At 57.3% G+C, this 22,744-nt stretch overlaps 1 protein-coding gene across 1 annotated transcript; it reads left to right on the top strand.

Annotated features, from left to right (window-relative positions):
• The first annotated feature begins 3,731 nt into the window (after nt 1-3,731).
• MNT (MAX network transcriptional repressor) lies at nt 3,732-21,331 on the top strand. Its single transcript, XM_004746839.3, has 6 exons — nt 3,732-5,940; nt 11,156-11,735; nt 12,333-12,374; nt 12,522-12,633; nt 17,488-17,680; nt 17,819-21,331. Exons 1-6 carry the CDS (start codon nt 5,868-5,870, stop codon nt 18,574-18,576), a joined length of 1,758 nt encoding a protein of 585 aa, XP_004746896.1. The 5' UTR covers nt 3,732-5,867; the 3' UTR covers nt 18,577-21,331.
• Nucleotides 21,332-22,744: the final 1,413 nt, after the last annotated feature.

The following is a 22,744-nucleotide window of genomic DNA, read 5'->3' as shown; positions in this document are numbered from 1 at the left end:
GAGACTTCCCAATGGGCTCTGGGTCTTTAGAAAGATATCCAGTTGTAGGTGTGGAGCTGAGCCTCGGATTTAGGCAGTCTGGTCATTCACAGGCCACTGCTCAGGGCCTTATATACTATTCTGAGAGGGCATCAGTTATTATGAGCACAGGTAGCTGATTTCTTGGGTTTTAGAGACTTGACTGTGCAGCCTGCCCTTTGGGTGAGCTTGGATTGCTGGGACAATCCACCTCAGTCCTTTCCATGGGGCATTACAGTCTAGCTGCTCTGCCCTGGGGGTCCTCCCCTGTCATGGACACACCCCACCCCCACTTGACCCAGTTGGCTCTTGACTCACATTACAAAACTGCACCTTGCCTCTGCTCATAACCTTGCCCCGTCTCACTGCCAATGACCTGAATTCATTTTCTCTCATAAAGCCTCCTCTTTTTTTCTCCCCCCCAGAGGAATAGCTGAAGTTCATATCCTTTCCCTCGTGCCTTTCTGCTTTGATCAGCTTCTTCCTACCAAGTCTCCAGAGCCCCCATCTCTAGCCACAGTGTTTAGTTAGCCTCTTTGGTTTCTCAGAAAAGCTCAAAGTGCATGGCTCCTCCCCTTTTGCTTCAGAACTGCATTTCTTTCCTTATTACTCAGTGTCCACACCCAGGGCGGTTGTCTGGATAAAAATCTGCCCCTTTCCCCCAGTCACCTTTTCGGGCCAGATATAGGCACCAGTGAGGAATGGCTGTCTGCCCAGGCCCAGTTAGAAGCTCTTATTTCCTCAGTGGCCTGAGTCTCTGAGATTGTCTGGGCCTCTGGATCCTAAGTCTAGTTCTCTTTCCTTTGCCTTGTCACCCCTCTGCTAAGTTTATTTATTGGATACCACTAAGCAAAGCTAATAACTATTCCTGTCTTTAGCCAGAAGGGGAGAAGTTATCTCCCTATCACCCATTTCTGTGAGGTTTTCTAGGACTCTGGACCCACTTCCCAGGTTTGGCTATCCAACGCAGTCAGGGGAGAACCAGGCCATTCTTCTCATCCCAGCTGACACTAAGCAGCTTTGTGACGTTGGATAAGACATCTTCTCTTGGGAGGATAGACTAGATTATCTCAACTCTTCAGCTGTGAGATCATATGAGGCAAGGGAGAGGAGAAAGTAAGTGACTTGATTGTACCTGTTTTGTAGGTTCAGGAGAAGTCCTTTACTCAGTGGGAGTGGAGGAAGGTAGCTGGAGACTTTGGTGGAAACTGCTGGCTCTGAGGGTCCCACCTCACTGATGGCTGGATGAATACCATATGGAATACACCTCTATCAGAGCCATTCACAAACCTGCTCATCATTCAGACTGGGCTTGTCAGGAATCATGTATGGGCCACTTAATTTCTTCTTATCCGTTCTTAGGAAATATGATGCTCTGGGAACCTAAACTAAATGAGTACATCAGCATGCTTATGGGTCTTTGTGTGGTTGTAGGATCTCTATGCTGTGTCCAGTGTGGTGGTGGTAGAGAGCAAAGCTAACCTTTTCCAGGTATTACTGTGGAGTAGAGTCCTGTTTGTGACCTCTTACCCCACCCTGGCTTACCAAAGTTCACCTGGCCTTGGCTACAAGGCTACCTAGCACATGTTGGGCACACAGTAAATATTTGTTAAATGAATGTCGTCTGTGACCCTGGGTTTACTACTAGTTTTCTGTCCCTTCTTCGTCCTGGCTGGCTTTCTTTTTCCCTTTGGTCTTGTCTTAATTATGATATGTGAAAAGCTCCTTAAAACCACTTGCAGAATTTGAGAAGTTGGTCCTGAACAGTTAGGACATCTTCTGGGATCTAATGCAAATACCTGTACTTTGGCTTTACTTCCTTTCTGCCATCTCATTATGTATGCATCCTAGAGGGTCAGGAAACTGATCTTCATACGTCTTGGAGTTGCATTTGTATGTATGTATGTATGCAATGCTTTGTTTGAGGGAGTGGGGTGGGGTGGAGGGTGGAAGACAGTCTCATTAAGAGAATATCTCTAGCTTGGCATATTAAAAAATTGAGGGATGAACTGGGCATTGGGATGCACAGACTTGAAGAGGAAGACTAAAAATAGAAATCCTTTCATGAGAAAGTACACAGTGATGGGTGGCCTAGGTGTCCCCCTGCTCTAAAGTTACTAAGCACCTAGAAGCCATAATAGAACTTTAGGAACAACTTTTTGGAGATGGCTGGGCTTTGGATCATTCCCAAAGTGTACCTTTATGCTGAAACATCAGAAGGCTTCTTTTCACTTTGCTTTGAATGAATACAGTTGCCAGCTTCTACCCCAGTTCCATCCCTTTGGAACAGGGAGCTGGGGCTAAAATGTTAAATGGCTCTCCTATTCATTCCCCTCTCCCCTTCTTCTTTTTTTTTTTTTTTTAAGATTTTATTAAGAGAGAGATCACAAATAGGCAGAGAGGTAGGCGCAAGGAGGTGGGGGAAGCAGGTTCTCCGCTGAGTAGAGAGCCTGACATGGGGCTTGATCCCAGGACCCTGAGACCATGTCCCGAGCCACAGGCAGAGGCTTAACCCACTGAGCCACCCAGGTGCCCCTCCCCTCTCCTTTTATACCCACCTTGTAGGTATCTCCCACCCCAACTGTGTCCCTTCCCCAGCTTGGGAAACCCTGGCTGATATATTCTGTTTAGCCATTTTCAGGCTCCTGTAGGCAACAACGGCTCAGAAAAAAAGCCTCCTTTATAAACCCTTGCTTTTGCCTAACATCCCCTGGCTGCTGTCCCCACATGACCCAAATAAACAGATGATCATGTGAAGCCAGTAAGGCTGTTTGTTTTAAATAGCAAGCATCTCCACTAAGCTCTGGAGCAGATGGGGTATTGGGGGCAAGGGAGAGACTGGCATTTGACTCTGTTCACCCCACCTTTATCTCAGGCTTACCCACCCATGAAGGAAAAGGTGTCTTCAGAATGCTCCTTTTCAGAGGGGTGCCTACTTAATGGAAAAGAGCTGGTATCTGGCAAGAAGTCAAAAATTGGGCTTGGGCCTCTGTAAGAGACTTCAGGACTATTTGAGTGCTATGACCACTTGAGGACGGCAGAAGATACAGCTGAATGGAGCTCTCTGAGCATCATGGGCCACTGGACAGAATAGTACAGTGCTGACCCCCAAACAAAAAATTTGGTCAACATTGTTGCAGGTCACTGTTACGTTATATACACTGTTTAGTGCCCCACCCCAGCATACACACCTGTGTATTGCCTTCAAACTTCTCATTTTCTTTGGTTGTTCAGTGGGCCAGGCCAGCCACACTAGTAGAAGGTGGCAGATATCTAAAAGGAAGCAATTTAAGGACCAGCACAGATCTCGCCCTCCCAAGAGAAGGGCATTCATCCCAGGACACCTGGGCTCCATTGTTCCCACCCTCTCCCCCACCTTCCTTTCCAGATCCATCACAAGCCAAGCCAGTGGCACCTGGACGTCTGTAATGGCCTCTGCTCAGTTACAGATGTTAGGGCATCAAATGTGTGAAGATCAGATCCTTCCGTAGACTGCTGCTGGCAAACAGTCCCCTTCCTTCTCTTCACTAGGTTCTTGATTTCCAAGATCCGTGCAGGTTTTCTTTCCTTGGTATGTATTATGCCCTCAAAGGAAGGGAGCAAAGCCAACAGGCATGCATTTGTACCGGCTTTTTGTGCCTCTAAGCTAGACCCCAAAATAGGAACATAGCCCTCCAAGGGCACAGTGGGGTTGGGATGGGATGGGAAGAGATGGGTTGGCAGGATGGTCTGCCACTCAGCTGTCCTCATTACGTTTTGCTTTGTAGCTTTGATGGTGAATCCCAGGCTGCAGGATTCTGAACCCAGCTGGCATTGTCCCATTCTGAACTGGTAGCAAAAAAGGAATTTAAGGCTAGGACGCAGGGGCCAAAGGACTGCAGGCATTGGGCCCACAGAGCTGTACATGTGTTAGAGTGCTACCAAAGTGCCTTCAGTCGGTCTTTGTGCCACTACCAACTCTACTAGTGGGGCTTGTGTGGCCTGTGCCAAAAGAAGCAGAACAGCAGCGTTTCAGGTGAAGATTTTGGAGACCCAGACTACAGTATATTAAGTGGACAACTTCCTGTGCAGACAGTTTGATATTCCTACACGATTTTTTTTCGAATTGGGTGCCCTGCCCTGTTTCAGAACTGCCTTCAGAAGAGTCGTCGATGGGGTCAAGGATAAATACTCCTTCCTCCAGGGCATGCAGCAGTTGGCATACCGAGTGACTTCAGACAAGTCTTCTCTCGTGTCTGGGCCTCAGTTTCCTTATCTGCAAAATGAGACTACTTATGCTGACAAAGGTCTAACTTTATGTTATGATCGTACCGCAGGCAGCCCCAAACACTAGCTCAAGTAGCGGCGGCAGCGAGCGCCAGCCCGGGGTCCCGCCCTCTTGGCGAGCGCGGTGGAGACCAGGCAGAGCGTCCCGACCCCCCGCCCCGCCCGCGGCCTCAACCGCACAGCGGCTGGCAGGGCCAGGCTTCCGCCCTCCACGTTGTTGTTCCCGATTTGGGCCCCGCCCCCTTGGTCTCGGCCGCGGACGCCCTGCGTTAACTGCCCCCGCCCAGGCCCCGTAGCAAAGGGTGGCCTGTGGGGGCATCAACTTAGATAGGCGTGGACAAAGAAGAATTTGGGGGTAGAAAAGAGAGACTTCATTTGGAAGGAAGGGTGTTGAAAAGTAAAGGGTAGGCCACGGCACAACTGCAGAATTTTCCTCTCGGCGTCTCACCCTCCGTTCTTAGAGTGGACCCATCCGCACCTAAGAATGTGACCGTGTTAGACACTGGCCCTTTAAACAGAAGGCTGGCGGCGCGGGGTGTCCATGTGGAGCTGCTCCATGCCGTGTTGTCCTGCCCGCCCATTGGCCCGTGGCCCGGTGACGTCGTCTAATAGGATGCGAACGCACTGCGGGGGGAGGAACGGAGGCAAAACGAGGAACCGGATTATCGCTCCGCTCCCTCCGCCTGTCTCTGGCAGCCTCCTGCCGTCAGCTCCGCCCACGGGCGGATCCCGGGGGAATTGCGACAGCCGGGGTGGTTGCAGGAATTAGGTCACGTGTGGGTAGGGAGCGGAGACCCAGGGGTTAGGCCAGTCTTCTAAGTCATCCTAAGGTTTCCCTGACCTGGAATATCCTTATTTGAGCTAACTTAAGTCTTAAATTTTCTACCCCTCTTTTCTTCCAGCAGGACACACTTCGTTGTGAATGACCGCAACACGCAGCCCTTGCTCAACTTGTGGCTTGCCATCGGGGCGGGGCGAGGAGAGAAAGCGGAAATGCAGGGCGCGAGCGGGGCGGGTTATTCTCCCACCCCCATCCAGGCCACGTGTGCGCGCGCCGTCCTTTAGTGGGCGGGGCAAGCCCGCTCAGCACCCCGCCCCTCCCTTCCTGAGACGCCGCGGCCCTGCGGGCGGGGGCTCCGGTCCGGGCTTTGGCTGCGGCCCCGGTGTAGTAGCGGGGGCGGCGGCCGGGGGCAGCGCGGCTCCTTCCCTTGTTGTGTGTGTCGGTGCCTCCTCGCCATCTTGTTGCAAAGCCTTTTCTTGTCGGCGGGACTCCCGGGGGCCGCGGGGCGGGAGGCATCAGAGGGGGAAAAAGAGAGGGAGGGGAAGGAGGGAGGCAGTGCCGCCTTTTGTTTTTTTGCACCAAAATTTTTTAAATTTGCAAATTATATTTTGCAAATATTTTGGGAAACATTAATTTTTTCTCTCCGTGCTCTCCCATTTTTCCTTGCGGAGTGCGCTGCGCCGCCCAGCCCTGTCGCCCCCCGGAGGTGATCCCTCCCTCCTGCCTGCCCGCCAGCCTGACCTGTGCCCCGCTCGCGGGCCGCAGTCTCGGCCCCGGCGCGCCCCCGGCAGCTCTCGGCGCGATGAGCATAGAGACGCTACTGGAGGCGGCCCGCTTCCTGGAATGGCAAGCGCAGCAACAACAGAGAGCACGTGGTGAGCGGCCGGGCTGGGCCCCTGGGGCACCGGGGAAGGGGAGACGAGCGACCCTGATCTCCGAAACCGCGGGCGGGACGCTTTCCTGGGCTGCCCGCGAAGCCGGGCAGCTCAAGGTTCCGCAAAAAGCCGCCGCCCGGGGAGAAGTGTTGGGGGCAGTAAAATTAATTAATGAATTCATTAACATGCAGAGAGGGACTCGGCTCCTGTGGGCGCCACCTCAGTTGCCTGCCACCCTGTGTGCACCTTTCGTGGGGGCTCCTTTCGCGTGGGCCAGCGGCGCCCTCGGTAGCGCTGAAGATGTGTGAGTCGGTGGGGGGTGGGGTGCGGAATGGTGTTGCGTGGGGGTGGCAGACCCGCGTGTGCGTGCGTGTGTGCACGGGGTATGTGTGATGCGAGCCTCGAGGAGAGCGGATGAACGGACGTGTACACGGGCGAGTGTATAGTGCACATGAGTGGGCGTGTGTGTAACGGAGTGGGGGGTGGGAATTACTCTACGCCGAGCAGCTCCCCGGCTTCCCTGGCCCTGTGGGGAGGGTGCGGGGGGCGCTCCCGGCCGATGTACGCGCCGCTTGGGGCGGAGGCGGCCTTTGCAGAATGAAATGACATCGCGTGTCTTATGATCCTGGCCAGCCCCGCCTGACCCCGCCTCCCAAGCCTGGGCTGGGTCGCGCTTCAGGGGTTTGGGTGAGAGCTGGGAGGATTGGGTGTCTGCGAAACGGCCCGCAGGTCGCTGGGGGCAGTCCCCGGGCCCCCCTTGCTGCGCCCCACTTTAGCCGGTGTGGAATGTGGCGTGTCTGCGCGTTCCAAACCCGCTCTCGGCTGGAATGTTGCGTGTGCCTGCGTTCCAAGCCCGTTGGTTACACCGGGTGGTGACGTGGACGGGCCCCGCCTCCGACCACGTGCACGGGGGACACTCCCGCTGGGGACTGAGCGGCCCGGCCCCTCCCAGCTGCCTCGCGCTCGGCCGGGGGCGGGGCCAGGGCGGGGCTGGCGAGTGGCCTTGCGCGGGGTTGGGCCCTGGCTCCGGCCGCCGGGCACCTCCCAGGGAGAGCCTGTGTACTGGGAGGAGGAGCCGCCGAGCTCACCTGCGGGTTCTTGCCCCAAACTCCTGTTCTTGATCCTGGGGCGAGGGAAGCCCTCTGAATCGCAGGGTGACAGGACATTTAGAGCTCACATACTCCCATTGACGTTTGGGGGAACGTTCTCACCAGGACCTCCTGGCAGTACCCCTAGTCACATTGTGGAATGAGCCAGGCGGAGAAGGGGCAAACTTTGGCGTTCCCTCTTTAGGAAACGAGGATTTCAGATGCTTCCAGTCCCACCCGCCCTGTCGGTGGTCCCCAGCTTCATGGTGTTGCAGGGTTAGGGGTTGGAGGGAAAGACCTCCGTTTTTCGGACCATTGAGAGGCCCTCGGCCCTGGATCGGTGTGTGTACGATATCCGGGGACTCCTGTCCCTTCCAGCCTCCCCTCCCCTCCTCCTGACGGGTTCGTTGTGGTGAAGAGAGTGCTTCGCCCTCCTTTCCTTTCTCTCTGCCTATTGTTGCTTCAATGATGAGTCATGCTGGAGGTAGTAGTGTGTGTTGTGTGCGCGCGCGCCCTGCAGCTTTTGCCGCGGCGGCGGAGAGGGTGGGGTGGGGGGAGCGGCAGCGGGCCAGGGGCGGGGGAGCGGCGGGTCCGCCCGGCCTAGTAGGGCGACCGGCCTCTCAAGGTCAGGAGTCACTCGAGATCTGTGAGAGTGAGATGCTTAGATTTTGCGAGATTGATGGGCCGGGACCTCAGCCCGCGTGCCCCTCCTCCTTATCTCCGGGGTCCCCAGCAGGGTCAGGCCCTGGGCAGTGCTGGTTGTGACGGAGAATGTCCCGTTTGCGGACGCAGCAAGTGGGCGAGGGGAGGGGGTGCGTGGACAAGAACTGGAGAGATTTGAGTCACCTGCTGCCACCATCAACACAGTGCATTTGAGGGGTACCTATTGTGTCCTCTCAGGCACTGTGCTAGAGGTGAACAGGATTGACCCTGCTTTTTCCCCAAGAGAGCACTCACTTCACCTTCAGTTTGCCCTCAGGCTGATTGGTTTTATGGGGAAGGGGAGAAGCCCACCCCGCCCCCACTGCCATCTCCCCCACCCTTTCCAAAATACTAAGTCCAGAGCTGGCAGTAAGGACGACGGGAATGATGTGTGCAACACTGTGGAGGAGCCTGGGAATGATTCCCTCCTAAGAAGTTGCAGAGCCCTGCCCCTCCCCCAGGTGGTGAGAACTGGGGGCAGGGAGCTGAGTAGAGGCCCTGTTTAACTGAGTGGTCACAGTTTCTTCTTGTTGGGGCCAGGAGTTCTTAGGGAATGGGTGTTGCAAATCCAGATGGACTCCAAAAGCCTACGTGCACACATGGCTAGACCTAGCCGCAGCCTCAAATTCATTTCTTCCTCCTCCTTGAGGTTCTGTCCTCTAACTTGGGATGGGGATGGTGGGAGAGAAGAGGTCGTGTGTGGACCTGCTGACCTGATGAGCAGCTCTGAACAGGGATTCTCTTGTCCATGCCCCATTTCAATTTTAAGGGTGGATGTGTGGGAGGATGTGTGCACACATGCATGTGGGAGAGGGAAGAAGTGGTCAGCAGCATTGAAGTCATTTCCAGCATTCATGGAGGTGGCTCAAATGGGACCGACCCTCTTCTACCTGACCTAGTCATATGGCAGGTGGGGGGTGAGGGGCTGCTGTATCCACAAGTTCCCTGTTGGCCTGAAGAAGGGGAGAACTCCCCCTGAACAGTGGAGGCTACCTAGTGTTGACTGTGGCCCCTGAATCACCCCAGATGTGTCATGCTGAATTCTCTGGGGCCCCCTCGTGTGCATATTTGGGAATGGGAGAGGGAGTGCACCCCTGAGTGCAGCACAGGGTTATTTCACAGAGACTGAATCTGTTTTGTTCCTGAGGGAGTCCCTGAGTGACTGCCAGTTTGCTCCCCCCCTTTTGTTTCCCCCTCCCCAGGGCATAGGAAGAGGGTCGCTGCTGGGTGGGGAGGAGGCAGGAAGCTTTGGTGGGCTGAATCTGGCCCAGGACACCCCCTCTTCACCACCAGTCAAGACTTTCCATGCTGATCCAGGTGTGATACAGCTTGGCCATTCACCTGGGTCCCTCCTGGCACCCGTGAGGCATACCTGCCTGACCCTGGAAGAGAGAGGGTAGGTGAGAAGGTGGTTGCCATCTCCTGGATGAGCTGTGGAGTTGCTTTAAAACATGGGGAATATGAGGTTTACTTTCAGTCTAGATTACCAGGGCACCTGTCTTTGGGGCTTGGGGCCCTCTCTGTCGCACTGCTAATGGGAAAGTGTAACCCTGGTCCCAAAGCCAATGAAGGAATTTGGGTCGTGGCCCAAAGGAATGAAGGTGGGCTGTATTGTATCAGCTGAAGGGGATGGGGTGGGAGGAGGTGGGGAGCAGTATGGGGGATGGACTAGGTAGCTAGTAGGTGGAACTCTCCACAGACTTCTCTGCTAGTGTGGTCTCTGGGAAGCTGGAATGCAGAAAGCTGGTTTTCTCTGGGGCTGTAACATAAGCCAGTGCCAGCCGGAAAGGCCTGGGAGAGCCCTCATTGGAGCAGGCCTGGCAGCTCCCCTTTCTGAAGGGCAGGGGAGCTACGGAAGAGGCCTGTGCTGCTGGGAGACCGCTGAGTGCTTCCCCTCTCACAACCTTGCTCTACTTCCTCCTCTGGCCCCTTCTCCCCTGCCCCCCTGCGGGAGGGAGGAGCTTGGAGCAGGCCTGGCTTGTGCCCACCTTGTTGGTGGGCCTGAGGGCCCTCAGCCCCAGAGACCATTGGAGGGGTTGATTCCCTCCTCTATTGGGGGCTCTTAGTTTACCTGGTCCTCCAGCCCCACCCCTTGTGGCGTGGTATGTTTGGGGCGTGTCTTCCAGCTCCTGCTGTCAGCCCAATTAGTCTGCTGTGTGGCCAGTCCCCAAACCGCAGAAGGGCTGGTTGACCTGCCTGCACTCTGGCCTGGGGGGCTACGGCTGCTCTCCAGAGACCCTGCCCAGCCCTGTAGTCAGGGAACCGGATTGGTGGGGCCTGGCCAGCCCCGGCAGGGTGGAGGTGGGGAGGTACTTGTGGCTCAGGAAGGGCCCTTCCCTTCCCCTGGTGGCAGCCAGCCCCTTGAGTAGGCCTCACCTTGAAGCAGGGCTGGCCATGGGGATGCTGAAGGGACAGGTGTGAGGCTGCTTTCTTTTCCTTTCGGTCTGCCTCTTCCCTTTCCCTTTCTTCCCTTTCTGCTGCTGGTGGTGGGAACAGCCAGGGTGAGGGATTTGGGACCCATGAGTTCTAGCACCACAAAAGGCAGAGAAGGACTGAATGGGTTTTGTGTGGTCTCTGAGGAAACCAGACACTGGGACCTGGCCTGGGACTCCTGGGCCTGATGTCCTCATGTGTGAACTGAAGGTGATGTCCCTGCCCTGCCTGTGGCATGGACTTCCATGAGGATTCAGATGGGGCGGGTGTGTGTGTGTACAGACATCTAGTGAGCATGTGCTAACACAGCAGGTATGGGCATCCGCCAGGTGGCTGGGTCTGGTTCCAGTTTACCTGTTACTTGCTCTGTGATCCTCAACAAATCACTTTACTCCTCTGAGCTCATTTATTTCATCTTGATATGAAGATGCTGCCTGCCTTCTGGAAGGTACTTGGTAAATACTGTTGAATACCTTCCCCAAAAGTTGTGCTCTGTTGGCCTCTCCTACATTCTCCTGTGGTGGCTGGTGAGGTCTTTCGCTGACTGGCCTCTCTCCTGCCCACCATACCTATAATCCCATGCACCTCAGCCTTGTTGTTCCTGAATTTCCCTGCTCCACTAACTCCTTAACCTTCAGGTGGCCAGGCTTCCAGCATCCCATCTGACAGCTCCTGCTCTGTCCTTCTACCACCCTTCTCCTCTCCTAGCATGGATTATTCTGTTACTTGTCCTTCCTCTCATCCCCTAGGTCTTGGGCTCCCCAAAGGCAGAGACCAGGCCTCTTTTCACTGTTCACTGCCATGCCCCCAGCACTTAGCCCCCATGCCTAGCTGGGTGTGGATGGGCATTTGTGGTGTCTCAGGCTGAGCAGGCATGTCCCTGAGCACTGACTGGGACAGGGTCAGGGGATACTTTGTGGTTGGAAGATTTCAGAAGCCAAAGCCCAGGACTGTTGGCCTACTGAGAAACCCCTTGTGTTCTCTCTGCGTAGAGGAGCAGGAGCGGCTTCGCTTGGAGCGGGAGAGGGAGCAGGAGCAGAAGAAGGCCAGCAGCCTGGCCAGGCTGGCCCATGCCCTGCCTGTGGAGGAGCCCCGCATTGAAGCACCACCCCTACCTCTGTCCCCACCAGCACCCCCTCCAGCACCCCCACCCCCACTTGCCACCCCCACACCACTGACTGTCATTCCTATTCCAGTAGTGACCAACTCTCCTCAGCCCCTGCCCCCGCCCCCACCACTGCCTCCTGCAGCCCAGCCTTTGCCTCTGGCACCTCGCCAGCCAGCCCTGGTTAGCACCCCTGGACTCAGCATTAAGGAGTCTGCTCCCTTGCCCACTAGGCCACAGGTGCCCAATCCCACTCCCCTGCTGCCAGACTCCAAGACCACCCTTGCATCCACTGGCAGTCCCAAGCCTTTGCAGCCCCTCCCCACACCCATCCTGACCATAGCACCTCACCCTGGAGTTCAGCCCCAGCTGGCCCCCCAGCAGCCACCCCCACCCACTCTTGGGACCCTGAAGTTGGCACCAGCGGAAGAAGTCAAATCCAACGAACAGAAGAAGAGGCCTGGGGGGTGAGTGAGGTGTAGCCGAGTCGGGACCGGTGGGATGGAGAATTGCCCACATTCTGGGCAGTGTGTGCAGGAGAAAGTAGCCCCCCCTCCTAAACTCATCCTTCAAAGCGTTATCCTACCTCCCCAGCTGAGAAGTACCCTGCTGTATTTGGACAGTTCTCACTGTGCCTGTGTCTATCCACACCCAGAGAGTGGGGAATGGTCATGGGTGTCTGTTGTTGTCAGGCTTCTTTGTTCTCTGACACCCTCAAGGATGGGCCGATGGCATTGCCAGGCCTTTGGACAGAGTATTGGATTGGAGATCTCTTGGGTGAGGGCTGGGGCCAATTGGCTATTTCTGTGAGCCCCAGGACACCCTCTTGTCTCCTCACAGGTGGACAAGAGCAGGATGGAGGGTTAAAGGGATTGTGAATTATGAGCATACATGTGCCCTCCAGGGGGTATATCCACCTCCGTGCAGGGGGAATGTCTCCCATGGCAGCTTTGTACGGAGAATCTGGGGAGCAAACCGCTTGTGGCATTTGGGGAGTGGGGGCAGGAAGGCCACCGAATTGGGTCCTCCTCCCTGAACCTCCTTCCTGTCTGTCTGGGTTTCAGGATCGGAACCAGAGAAGTACACAACAAATTGGAGAAGAACAGGTGTGTGTGCTTGCTTGTGTATCTCTGGGCCCGACCCGCCCCCCGTGGGGACTGCTCCCACCCTTGGTCCCCCAAGCTCTCCTGGGGCCTTCCTCTCCACCCCCATCCCCCAGGTGCTGGCTAACCAGCGCCACTCCCTCTCCCCAGGAGGGCCCATCTGAAGGAATGCTTTGAGACCCTAAAGCGCAACATCCCCAACGTGGACGACAAGAAGACGTCGAATCTGAGTGTGCTGCGGACGGCGCTGCGGTACATCCAGGTATGGGGGAGGGAAGCACCGCCGAGAGGAGGGCGGGCGGTGGCCGCGGCGCCAGCTTCCTCCCCACTCCCGCCCGCCCTCTTCCCCTAGCCGCGGCCCCGCCCCGCCCTCGCTCCCTCTCCGGCTCCCCCGCCCGCCTCCACGCGGGCGCTGAGCACATGGTTCGGCTGACGTCAGCGGGGCTCCCCGCCCGCGAGGGGGCGGGGGAACCGGCGCGCGTGCGCGGGGGAGGGCGGCCGCGGCGTTCCCCTGTCCCCCTATCCCTGCGGGGCCACCCCACGGACCACCACCATCTGCACCACCCCCGCAGCTCAGTTTTGAGACCAGGCGCTGGGGTCCGCGTTAGCGTCCGGCGCGGTTAGTGTGCCCGCGAGTGAGAAGGGCGTGGAGCGGCCCCGGCGCCTCCACCCCGTACGCAGTGCCTGGGCGGGAACGCGGACAGCCCGAGAGTATGTCGCTCGCGGAGGGGTGGGGAGTCCCCTGGGCGTGGCTGCTTGCAGACGGTGGCGCGCCGCTGAGCCTCCCCCCCACCCCGACTCTGACCCCAGAATGATTACGATCCTTCAGTGAGAGCGTTGAGGTGCCACGACTGGATTTGGGGGGTTAAACCTGGAGGCTGGGGAAATGTGGTGGTTCTGGGTGACCAAAGCAGTCATGGGGTCACCGAACCTTTAAAAAATTACGCTCTCCTCCTGTTTGGGTTTTTAAAAGCTTCTTTTCAGGAGGCCCTCCTGGCCGTGTGCCCCAACCCCCTTTGGGCACTGGCTTCTCTCCGCTGTACGGTGGGGGGGGGGGGCTCCCGCCAGATAAGACAGTTGCCATGACGGCCCCGTGTTTCGGTTTCCTTGGAAACCGGCCGAGGGTTCCGCGTGCCGGGAAGGAGGCTGTGGGGGTGGGGCGGGTGGCCACGCTTGGCTGCCGCGGAGACTGAGTCGGAACCGAGCCGTTGGGGAGTGGGAGGGACTTAGAGCTCCCAGCCCGCGCGGGGTGGGGGCGGGGGCAGCTTGGGGTCCCTCTGCCGGCGCACTAGGGCACCTGGGGGCGGGGGTGAGGGGGAGCCGGGCAGCGTCAAAGGTCCCGTGGTCTGGGGTCCGACCGAACTATGAGCCAGAGGCGTCACCCACCCCCTACCCCACCCCCAGCCAAGACTGCGGGGTCACAGCCCTGAGGTAACCGGAGCCTGACTCGTTCGGGGGGCGGAGGCGCTGTTACGCCACTGCTCCCAGCCGGCGGCTCCCTCCCGGCCTCCGGCGAACGCGCGCCCTTCCGCCCGCCCTGCAGGCGAGGAGGCGTGGCTGGCGGGCCTCCAGGCAGCTTCCCGGCACCCGAGAGGGGTGGAGCCGGGCTCGGGGATTGGCAGGGCCGGGGTGGGGGCGGGGCTCCCGCGCGCCGATCGGTGGGGTGCCGCGGGCTCGGAGTGACGCTGCAAAGCCGAGTCCGCGTGGGTGCGCGCGTGCTCCGGGAGGGGAGGGGCCTCGTTTTCGGCCGGTCTGGCCTCGGAGGAGGAGGGGCCCGAGGAGCGGGGATTGGAGGGTCCCCAGGAGGCCTACTTCTGACATGTTTTTATAGAACTTGGGTGTTGAGAATATTACGGGTTCTTCAGTCATTCACAGTCACATGACCTAGGAGCAAATCCTTGTCCAAATGCTGTGACGTTTTCTGTGAATATCAGTTTCTTCTGTACTGCCATTTTGCGAAATAAAAAAAAATAGTATCTTCCTCTTGGGGATGTTAGGAGGATTCGCGCTCTAAATACTAACTTAATCGCAATTACTAAGACAGGGGAAGGATGGAATAGCACATTCCACTTTATAGACAGGTAGCAGACTTGGGTCTAGGCTGAGTAGGCAGCGAGGTGTACCCAGGCTGTTCGTAAGAGATACTTGTACTGGGGCTGGCAACAGAGGCAGAAATAGAAAACTGACAAGGCCTTCTAAATCCTTAACCTCACTCATTTATTCATTTAGGTGCTTTGGACAGCTCTGTCTGATTTTGAGAGTAAAGCAGGGAGCAAAGAAAAAAGTGTGGGTCTCTGTCTTCATACGTTAGTCACGTGTTTGGTGTTGATGGCAGAGGAGAAACAAAGGACTGTGCCATGAGGATGTAGTAGGGACAGGGGTCACAGAATCTGTTCTAGGGAGTGAGGGAAGTTGTAGCTTGAGGAAGGGGCATTCAAGCTGGGACCTGAAGATTTCAGGATGACCTAGGCAAAGCAGAGGGCAGAAGGCCCAATGCCTTCTCCGAAGTTTCTCCAGCCCTGGGGAACAGAATGCAGTTTTGGAAGTTAAAGGTGGTCACGAAGGTTGCCATGGAGAGATGGGGACAGCAGGGCACTAGCTGGGAGTGAAATAGCAGAGAGACCACATTAGCTGTGTAGACTCAAGGCCCTGGGTGTGTGCTGAGATGGGCAGGCTGTCACCCCGGCCAACTCAGGGTGGCTTGGAGGTGCTTATGGGATCTGAAGCAAGCCACTGTGAAGTGGAGGAAAACAGGAAGAGGAGTAGGCAGGTACCAAACTATGCATCCAGGCAGTCTTAGGAAATGTGTTTAAAATGAAGCAGTGTGGACAAAGCTAGAATCTGGGGAAACTCTCCAGGGGCCTCTAGGCTTGTGGAGAACTGGGCTGGTTAAGAAAAAGAGGTCTTGACCTCTGAGTTCCTCCCAGAGCCAGAAATCTGCTCTCCCTGTGTAAAGTTTAGGACAGCCACTTCCAGCCCCCAGCAGCCAGGTTCAAGTGAGAGCTGACTCACCACAGGCCCTATCACTGGTATGGTCTCATCTGATGGCATGTCCAGCACAGGCCTCTCAGGGTAGAGCCAGGTGAGAAGCCAGATGTGTGTGTGTGTAAGGGAGGGACTTTCTGGCAGAACTGTGGAGAGAAGCAGGTTAAATCTCAAAAGCCAGGATGCAGAGGAGGCTGTGTGTGGCCCAGGGCTGCTGGCCGAACTGTAAAGCCACCGGGTTTCAGGCCAGAACAGAGTAAGGTTCTATCTGGGTTATGTGTTGGAGCAGTAATGGTTGGAGGCATCTTTGAGTGGTGAGGTCAGAAATACAAAGAGTTTGGAGATACTGGAGGGAGTGGGTGAAGTCGAGGATCTTGCCATACCCAGGAGGGGCAACTGAACAGCCAGGAAGGCTGCTCTACTCGTAGTAAATGGAGTCCAGGGAAACTCGGTGTGATGGATGACTGATTCTCCTGTGATAAAGGAGAGGGACAGGATAGAGGTGGGAATCCACAGGCTCACATCCTCACAGATCATTTCCCTGGGGCTAAGATATGCATAGTTCTGTCCGGGCTGCTGGTAGGGTCAAGGGAAAAAAGCTAATTATGGAGTAGTCTTGGCTTTTACTCACAGCATAGGACAGGTGAGGTGGAAAGACAAAACAGGAAGTTTTTAGGGATGATTTTAGTTTGTGATTAAGTACTGATGTCTTATTCAGTGCTCAGGTGTGGGCTTGGAGTTCAAGCAGATAAGAGGCAGAGAGGTGAGAAAGGGTCTGTGTGTGTGAGAGGGTTCAGAGAGGAAAACCGAGACTAGCTGGATAGTTTGGTGTGTGCAGGGTTGGTGGGTTCTGCACCTGTGTGGCCAGCAAGCCTTGGAAGCCCAGAGGAGCTCAGGAGCAGCGTGGGTTCCCAGATTCCAGGATGCTGTAGGGCAAGAGTGGCCATGTTTGGTGGCCCCAGCACTCCTGACATGCCTGGGCCAAGGAGAAGCTGGCAGTGGGGAGGCCTACGAGACTTCGAGGTGTCCGTTTAATAAAGCGTCAGAGTCAGGAGGTCACAGAGGACGGGAGCTGAGGTGAAGGACACAGGCTGGCCTTTTGGAGCTGCAGAGAAGTCTCTCATGTGAGGGGAAACTGGGGATCCTTCTGATAGGTGAGGCATGGCCTGTGTGAGGGTCCCCAGCTGCCTGTGCGCCTGGAGGGGCTGAAGCAGCTAGGGGTCCCATGGCCAAGGGCATTCCCTTCTGGTGTTCTTAGTGAGGTGGGTACCTCCAGGTCATGGGACAGGGCCAGCCCGGACCCTGTGGTGGAGGTGGCGGCAGTGCTCAGTGTGAGAGGTGCTGTGGAGCGGTTGTTCATCGGTCAGTGCAACTCAGCTACAGGTGTGGAAGGTGGGGGGCACATTCCAGGGTTTGGGGGTCGGTCAGTAGCCCAGAGGGCTGCGGGCAGTGAAACCACGTTGTTGAGAAACAGCCCAGGGAGGCACCATGGGGAGTACCCCATGGCGGGCCGGGCGAGGGGGCAGAGCCAGCAGCTGCCTGGGATGAAGGAAATGGAGGCAGGTTGGGAAGAAATGCAGGGGGTCCAAGTGCAGGGGGAGGGGTCGGTGTGCCACAAAGTCTCAGGGGCATGCTCAGGGATACTGAAATGGAGGAGACTAGGAGATGATGCTGTGAAGAGGAGGGCACGATCGTGTGGGGTTCTTTGGGGAATGAGTTCCAAGGAGGGTAGCTTGTGGCTCGGTGACCAACAGCGTGGTATGAGTGGTGCCTTGAGCAGCACCAAGAAGTCTGTTTCCCCTTCTGTCCCCCACAGGATGGAGGGAGGAGGCTTCGGGGAGGGTGGAGGGGAGGGCGTTTATCCTGGGGTCGGGGAGCTGACCTGCATCTGTGCTTTCTGTCAGTGGTGCCTGCTAGAGCGCCTGCAGTCCACAGGACATGGGCCCCCCCACCCTGGGGCCTGGCCAAGAAGCAGGGGCAGCTGTGGTCTCCAGCAGCCCCCTCCCTGCGGGCCTACCACTGGGGGCTGAGGGACCTTGAGAGCAGGGTGCCCCAGGGGAGCGGTTGGCAGTACTGGATGCCTTAGAGCTCCTGCTCAGGGTATGCTTCGGGTCCTTGCCTTGTTCTCCAGTCTCTGAAGAGGAAGGAGAAGGAATACGAGCATGAGATGGAGCGGCTGGCGAGGGAGAAGATTGCTACCCAGCAGCGGTTGACAGAGCTCAAGCATGAGCTGAGCCAGTGGATGGACGTGCTGGAGATCGACCGTGTGCTCCGGCAGACTGGCCAGCCCGAGGACGACCAGGCCTCCACCTCCACGGCCTCTGGTGAGCACCCTCCCGCCCCTCCCTGGCCAGGCCCTTGCCCCCCAGCTCCCTGTCCCCAGACCCTGGGGGCATTTACTGCTCCGGCCTCTTGTTTCCCCACCCTTTCTAACCTGTCCCTGTCCCTCTGTCCCCCGACAGAGGGTGAGGACAACATAGACGAGGATATGGAGGAGGACCAGGCTGGCCTGGGCCCACCTAAACTGAATCATCGCCCCCACCCGGAGCTGCCGAAGCCCCCGCCCAGCGCTGCCCCTGCACCTCTGCCTCCCCATCCACACCCCCACCCCCAGCCTGTGGCCCTGTCTCCCGTCCACCTGCCTGGGCAGCAGCCACCGCCACCACAGAAGACACCACTGCCGGCCCCTCCTCCCCCAGCGGCTGCCCCTGCCCAGACGCTGGTGCCGGCTCCAGCCCATCTAGTGGCAGCAGCTGGCGGGGGCTCCACGGTCATCGCCCACACAGCCACCACCCACGCCTCAGTCATCCAGACTGTGAACCACGTTCTCCAGGGGCCAGGCGGCAAGCACATCGCCCACATCGCCCCCTCGGCCCCCAGCCCTGCTGTGCAGCTGGCCCCCGCCACACCCCCCATCGGCCACATCACCGTGCACCCTGCCACCCTCAACCACGTGGCCCACCTCGGCTCCCAGCTGCCCCTGTATCCGCAGCCCGTGGCGGTGAGCCAGCCTGTGGCGGTGAGCCACATTGCCCACACCCTCTCACACCAGCAAGTGAATGGCACAGCTGGGCTGGGGCCCCCGGCCACTGTCATGGCGAAGCCAGCTGTGGGGGCTCAGGTGGTACACCACCCCCAGCTGGTGGGCCAGACAGTGCTCAACCCTGTGACTATGGTCACCATGCCCTCCTTCCCAGTCAGCACGCTCAAACTGGCTTGAGGAGGAGGCCACTCAGAGGCCCCCAGTGGGGGCAGGGAGGGGGCCCGTCCCCCGCTCTCCCACCCACCAGCTCCACACATTCCAGCCAGGCCCAGGCCCGACCCCCCCACACACACCCACCCCCAGGCCTCCTAGGGGAAGGAGGTGCAGAGACTCTGAGCCAGGGGAGGGAGGGCCACCCCAGGGAGCTGGGCACAGGGCAGGGGGTTACCCCCACTGCACTAGGACTTGATCAAGTGATGAGACACTCTTGTGAATGTGCCACTCTGTCTGGCCTGGTGCCAGCTCCAGTGCCGTTCCTGCCTCCCCACTTTGTACCCTGCAACCCCGTGCGATGTGGCTGTTGTGTTCTCCCGACTTCCCCGCTCTGCCTGCCTTCCTGTGCTGCTGCTGCTGCTACTGCTCTGGCTGATGAGGTGGCCGAGCTCCCTCTGTCCTTAGCCTCAGCCTTCTCTTCCCAGGCCCTCAGAGGGGAAGGGGGGAGGGAGCAGGACTGAAGCAACTTGGCCCAGGGAGCTGGGGAGCTGGGTGCCTGGGGGGCTCTGCTCCGAGTACAGATGACAGATCCTAGGACACAGCGGCTGTGTGGTCCCATCCTGACAGTTGAGCACCCCAGCCTGGGACTCTCCAACCCAGTCGTAGTCACTGATTTGTTACCACAGAAACTAGTTAAGAGGAGTCTCTACCAGCAACTCATCCCATGCTGTTGCTGAGCTCCCTGAGCCTCCCCTGCCCCCAGTCCTTGCCACTGGGCTCCTGACCTCAGGAGGGTAGGCTGAGGGTGGAGGGTGGGAACGAATGGCTTGGCCGTCCTGCCCCCACACCCACCCCACCGCTGGCCTGGGGCTGGACTGAGGAGAGAGCTGCTCTGGATCTCTGTCCCCAGCCCTGGGCCTGGCTCTTAGCTTCCCAAAAGCAGAGGGGCTGGGGTGCGGTCACTTCTGCTGTCCCAGTTCCCTGGCCTCTGCTCAGAGCCATGCGCGCCCCTGAGGGGTGTATGCTGGAGTGTCTCCTCCTGTAGCCTCTGGTCTGGGTCTTAGGAAGTCCAAATCCAAGGCCTGAGCCAAATCCCCAGCATCACCCCCCCTCCCCGCGTCCCTGATGCCCTGGGGGGACCTGTAGAGCAGGGAGGAGGACTGCTGCTTGTGCCCCCAACTGATTTGTCTTTGGCATCATCTCTTTCCCCTGAACATCAGCTTTTCTCCAGTGGGCTCTTCTGAGTGTGCCACAGCCTTCCTCTGAGGAAGGTCCTTAAGTTGGATCTAGGGCAAGGCTGAGCTTGGGGTGGGTAGTGAGGGGGCCTTTGTGCAAGGCCTGCTTCTTTCCCTGCCTTTGCCTCTGCCCACTGCTTTGGCTTCTCTTTTTATGTGGGTATTTATTACAAGTGACCTTGTGTTAGACACACAGTTGTACACATGTGCACACTCGCCTCCCCACCTGGACGCACATGGTGGCCTTTCAGCATGGGGAAAGGAAGCCAGTGTCCGTAGGTGTGAAGTTTGCTTTGACGAGCAAGGGGAGCAACCTACAGGAAACTGAGGAGGCTGGCAGAGGTCCCTTTCAGTTCTTTCCTAGTCTTGGAGACCTCCCAGGGGCCTGGTCTCCTTTGTCTTGCCTGGGGTGGGGAAAGGGAAGGCCTCTGGTCATCCTAGAGGCCCCCAATAGGGAGCTTCACACCCCACAAGCTCCCTGCCTTCCTGTCCCTGCAGCCACCTTCTGCCAACCCTGGTTCTTGGGGAACCAGTCTCCGCTTTTCCCTGAGTGATACCAACTGAAAGAGCAGAGGGAGCTGGACGGGCCTGGTGCCCAGGGAATAGTCAGAGAAGCACTGGGGAGCCTGCCCTTTCAAGCTCTGTTCACCTCCCTGCATCCTGAGGCCATTCCAGAGTTGAAAGTGTGTCACCCAGTGGCCTCTGGGGCCTGCACAGATACCTCATCCGCCCGCTCACCGCCCCTGCCCCTCCCCACCCCTAGCAGTGGGGGCCTTCGAATCTAGTGCCGAATGACTATGTCCAGATTGGTGATGATGGGTGTTGTTGCTGTTGTTTTTGTTGTTGTTTGTGAATGCTGTGATGCTGTGTGCCCGAGAGGGCAGCCACCACCCAGCCCTTCCATGGGCATCTCCCCTCAGAGCTGTCAGGACCACGTCTGTCCTCACCCTGTGGGACCGCCTGCCCCTCCCCCTCCCCAGCCCTTCCAGCCTGGGGGACGCGTGCGTGCACACACACATACACACACACACACACCTTACCTCTCATGTGTGTTTTACTTTTTGACGTTAAGAGTGGCTCACTGGCTGGGAGCTTTTACCTCGGGGAGAGGGGGAGGTTGGTTCCTTGGGGGCCAAAGAAGGGCAGGGAGTGCCTGGAGGGGAACTGGGGGGTCACTATAACCCCTGCTCTCCAGGAACAGCTTCTCCCCCATCCCAGGGTTCCACCCCCATCCCCCAAAGAGGTGGCCCTTGTTTACAGTGAGGACTTGGTCACTGTGTCTCCGTTTCCTGAAATATAAACTGTAGCGACCCCAGACTGTAGAGATTTTTATGTGTTTGGATACATCTGCTGTGTGGGAAAAAAAAAAAAAAAACCTACAAAAAACCCTAATTTTGTACATATTGTATTTTTACTATTGAACTGTATTCTAGTGGCTGTTCATGCTCCAAGACTTTAGGTATTGAGACATGAATACTATCCATGTAATAAGCACTTGCCTGGAATAAAATATAAAACTGAAATAAACCTGCACTGAAACCAGAGATGGAGCCGCCAGGCTGCAGCATCTGGGTCACTCTATTGCCACAAGAGGCCACGACCGCTCGGGAAGGACCTCCAGCAAGAATCACCGGGGGTCTCACCCTGTCGGCGACCCTCAAATGGGTCCTCCAGCAGCTTCCGTGCTGGTCGGTTTTAGAAGACATGGCCTTCCAGTTCTGACACCAACGTTCAGTCCTCAGCAAGCCTTGAGAACTGCAGTGCTGGTCTTCCTTACGCTTTTGTAATACTTCCTCAAACCATTCGTACAAACACTATCTTGTTTCATTTCTTCACAGCACAGTGGAATACATAAGCCAAGAACTAGCCCTGTTCTGGCAGGTAAGGAAACAGGTTAGAGGTGGCTGAGTGACGTGTTGTGGTCACACAGCTAGCCTGGGAGCATGGGGAGTCAGAGCTCTGGGCAGGGTTTCCCAGCGTGTGCCACTCTGCCTTGGGGCCTGCCAAAGAGCTAGCTATCCCCAACTGAAGAAAGTTCCAATAGGAAAGGTGGAGGACCCCCGGGGGGTCGGGGATTGGGGATCAGTGCAAGGAAAGGGGAGAGGCTTCCTGAGAAGGGAGATACTTCTGAGGTGCTAAGTCAGGCCAGGTCATCTGGGGAGTCCATATGGGAAAAGAATAAGAAGTTGGAAGTCAGGACTCAGAGAACCATGTCCTAAGATGGGCCTGGAAGACCTTTGTCCTTAGAACTGCATCTGTCCCAAGTTAGGGGAACCCAGCCCTTTGGCAGGCTGTGGCAGGAGGAAGCATGGAGGGAAGAAAGCGGCTTAGCTATAGACAGGCTGCCTCATCCAGCTCCCCGACTACAGCTTCCCCACTCCCAGTCCCAGCCAGAGGAATGAAGTTAGCTTCTCTTCCTGGGAGGGGTTATCCTTAGGGAAGGACGGGATGGCCACGAATGTCTTGGGGTCCCCTTCTCTGAGAAAACGCTAACCTCAAGAAAGGCCCATCCGGTGCCCCTCCTCGGCCCAACAACGCGGCCAGCCCCTTCGCTTGTGAGATGCTAGCTCCCTCTGCTGGTAGCTAACAGGAAGAGAGGCATCCCTTGACTTTAGGGAAAGCCTATAGTTAGGGTTAGTGTCCCACTGTCTGGCACTGAGGAGAAAGATGAAGCCTCAGCCTCTGGCCGTGCTGACCCAGTGTCATCTGAGGGCTATCACTGGATCTTAAAGATCGGCAGAAACTCCCCAGCTGGAGCCTGCCAGGGGCCTGAGTAGGAATCCAGGTGCTTCCATTTAGCAGCTCTGTGTGGGCAGGGCTTCCACAATTGGAGGGCCAGCAGACCTATCGCTGTGGCTGTAGAATTCCCTCTGGTCCCAGAAGCCCAGCCAGGGGGATAGGGAGTGCTGACACTCACTGTCTAGTGCCAACCCCCAAGCAGCTCCCAGAGGCTCAGG

The sequence above is a fragment of the Mustela putorius genome, unplaced genomic scaffold, assembly GCF_011764305.1.
Source record: "Mustela putorius furo isolate JIRA1106 unplaced genomic scaffold, ASM1176430v1.1 tig00003962_pilon_pilon_pilon, whole genome shotgun sequence".
In the NCBI taxonomy this organism is placed as follows: Eukaryota; Metazoa; Chordata; class Mammalia; order Carnivora; family Mustelidae; genus Mustela; species Mustela putorius.
This window is presented reverse-complemented; position numbering and strand designations above follow the sequence as displayed.